We start from the raw sequence: 2,990 nt of genomic DNA, 5'->3' as shown, positions 1-2,990 counted from the left end.
GATTGATTGATTGATTGATTGATTGATTGATTGATTGATTGATTGATTGATTGATTGATTGACAGCCACAAACTTTTCAGAAGCAGACGAAAGTAGGGATTTCATGTTTTTGATCTGTTGAAAGTGGCAAGACATGTCCGTGGCCAGTACGATTTCAATCATCAAATTTCTAAATTCTCTGTTTGTTGTGGTTATTTTTGGTGATCATAATCAACAACAAAAACATCATCACCACCACCATCATCGTCGTCATCATCATTACTTATAGTCATCCGGTTTCAAGTTATTGAAGGGATTGAACTCCGGATCCTTCATAACTCGAAAGGTGGCACTCAGATGATAATTCTCAAGGACCGATTTATCGTTGTACATTATTGCTATGTCTGATCTGATTGATTAATGGATGGTTGGCGGGTTGGTTGGATGATTGGGTGGTTGGATGGATGGTTGGTTGATTGATTGGATGATTGGTTGGTTGGATGGATGGATGGTTGGAGTGTTGATTGGTTGGTTAGTTGGTTAGATGTTTTGTTGGTTTGTTTGGTTCAAATGAATTATTGTTTGATTGGTTGTTTAGTCGGCCAGCCAGCCAGCCAGCCGATTGGCTAGTTTATTTGTTGGTTAGTTGGTTGATAGAGTGAAAGTCTGGTTTATGGAATGATTGGTTGATTGATGGATGGATGGATCAATTTATTGGCTGACAATACAACAACAAAAAAGCAACACAACAACAACAAATACAACAACAAAAAAGCAACACAACAACAACAAACACAACAACAAAAAAGCAACACAACAACAACAGCAATTAACAACAAACACAAAACAACAACAACAACAAACCACTACAAACACAACAACAACAACAACAACAACAGACGCAGTGTTGATGTGGTAATTATTTGTCGTCCCGGTATGTTCGAAGTCATGGATCATGCAAGACGTCAGCACGGTCAACAGTTCAAGATCCGTCAGCCAGGACTGTGGTCAGTGGAGTGAGTGAACGAATGAACGAACGAACGAATGAACGAATGAATGAACGAATAAATAAATGAATGAATGGATGAATAAATAAATGAATAGATGAATGAATGATGCATGAATGAATGAATGACAAATTTATAAATTAATAATCAGGCAAACAACCCATTAAACAAATTAACGAACAACCTAAGGAATTACAAAAAAAATGAAAGAACGAATTAACCAACAATCGAACAAACAAACAAACATACAAACATTTAGAGACGAACAAACAAAACAATACAAACCGCCAGTCCGGTACTTATAAGTACCCCGTGTACTGTTTGAGTTACGTCAGCTGCATGTACTGCGTTGTGGTAGGGGTTTCCGTGTTTTCCGTAGCCTACCTCCAGACGTGAGAGGAAGTTGTCTAGGGTCTGAAGGTTGATCTGTGATGGTGACGAAGACGATGAAGACGTGATGGTGACGAAGACGATGAAGACGTGATGGTGACGAAGACGATGAAGACGTGATGGTGACGAAGACGATGAAGACGTGATGGTGACGAAGAGGATGAAGACGTGATGGTGACGAAGAGGATGAAGACGTGATGGTGACGAAAATGATGAAGACGTGATGATGACAAAGATGACGATGACGTCGAGGACAGTCACGAGGTCAACAAATGATGACCTTGAACTTGTTGACGAGGTCAAATTTCTGAAGAATTTCAAGGCCGATCAATTTGAGTATGTGACCATCTGACACTTCATTCATTGAGAGTAACTGGAATGACCATTCATCTATCGACTAGCCGGTGTGAACACAAAAATAATTAAAATTATGATAAATTATTATTATTAATTACGTCATAATTAAATATTACACATAGTATTGATACTATTATTATTCAGGCTAACATAATTCATATTATTATCATTATTTATATCATTTATATCATTCGTGTTATTTATTCATAATATCATTATTATTATTATTTTCCAATTAATCGACTTTGTAATAGTGGAGAATTTGTGTGGGAACTTGAACGGTTGACGTGTTTGCAACGCGTCTGTAGATTCTGTAATAATAATAATAATAATAAGATAAAGAAAGCTTATATTCATGTAAATAATAAAAAACAATAATATCAACAACAATAGACTAACTTGTCCACCATAATTCCTGCCCTTATGCAGTTAGCTACGCTCCTGAATTTCGCCCTTGTAGCACGTGACTTTCGGTTTGCCGCCGTACTGTTATTTGATTGGGTAAAGGTCATGGAGAGCCAGTCCTTCACTTCCGGTGGAACTGCATCCGTTTCCACCCGGCTGAACTCGTCCTGTTCCGTTATGATTGCCCTCCTGATGATGATGATGATAATGATGATGACAATGATGGCTTTGATGATGATGATGATGATGGTGAATACGCTCACATACATAATGATCATATACATTTTGCTAAAAACTGTAGGTATGTGGTGTAATTTTTCAACCGCTTTTGAAAATTTCCTTGTGCTAATCATCATCATCACCATCATCAGCAGCAGCAGCAGATGTAGCCGTATTCACTTTGTTACTATCATCATCATCATCATCATCGTTATGGTCGTCGTCGTCATCATTATCACAACGTGCATCTTTGAAAACATCGTTATCACCACCATCATCCTCGTCGTCATCGTCATCACCACTAAGCCGAATCTAATTTGTACAAGTTCGTAAAAAGCCTTTGCTTGTGATGGAATGACTAAAAATATGACGATGATGACGATGTTATTATTATTTTTATTATTTTTATTATTATTATTATTGTGAGTGCAAACGCCGATAATGAGTACATTGTAAAAACGAGCGAACCGTAAAATTTTCAAACGCAGAGCACCAAAATGTTGTTGCTGCTGCAGCGGCTGCTGTGGCTGCTGTGGCTATTGTAGCTGCTGTGGCTTATGTAGCTGAGGCTGTTGTTGTTCTAATCATGTTTGTCATATTGAAAATTTTATTAGCGTGGGGTTAGCATATTGG

The 2,990-nt window shown here is 37.8% G+C and overlaps 1 protein-coding gene across 1 annotated transcript in view; it reads right to left on the bottom strand.

The window, feature by feature from the left end:
- HELRODRAFT_81315 (hypothetical protein) overlaps nucleotides 1–2,407 on the bottom strand; it is a gene marked incomplete at both ends in the record, with an annotated part of 3,716 nt that extends 1,309 nt beyond the window's left edge. Inside the window, 7 exons of the mRNA XM_009021963.1 lie at nucleotides 74–178; nucleotides 263–388; nucleotides 881–981; nucleotides 1,272–1,412; nucleotides 1,657–1,773; nucleotides 1,978–2,044; nucleotides 2,133–2,407. Of these exons, the coding sequence (XP_009020211.1) occupies nucleotides 74–178; nucleotides 263–388; nucleotides 881–981; nucleotides 1,272–1,412; nucleotides 1,657–1,773; nucleotides 1,978–2,044; nucleotides 2,133–2,407 (932 nt within the window). The remainder of the gene's footprint in view (nucleotides 1–73; nucleotides 179–262; nucleotides 389–880; nucleotides 982–1,271; nucleotides 1,413–1,656; nucleotides 1,774–1,977; nucleotides 2,045–2,132) is intronic.
- Between the last annotated feature and the right edge of the window lie 583 nt (nucleotides 2,408–2,990).

Source organism: Helobdella robusta, assembly GCF_000326865.2.
Source record: "Helobdella robusta unplaced genomic scaffold HELROscaffold_30, whole genome shotgun sequence".
Taxonomy (NCBI): domain Eukaryota; kingdom Metazoa; phylum Annelida; class Clitellata; order Rhynchobdellida; family Glossiphoniidae; genus Helobdella; species Helobdella robusta.
The sequence above is the reverse complement of the archived record's forward strand: the minus strand, read 5'-3'. Positions and strand labels throughout refer to the sequence as shown.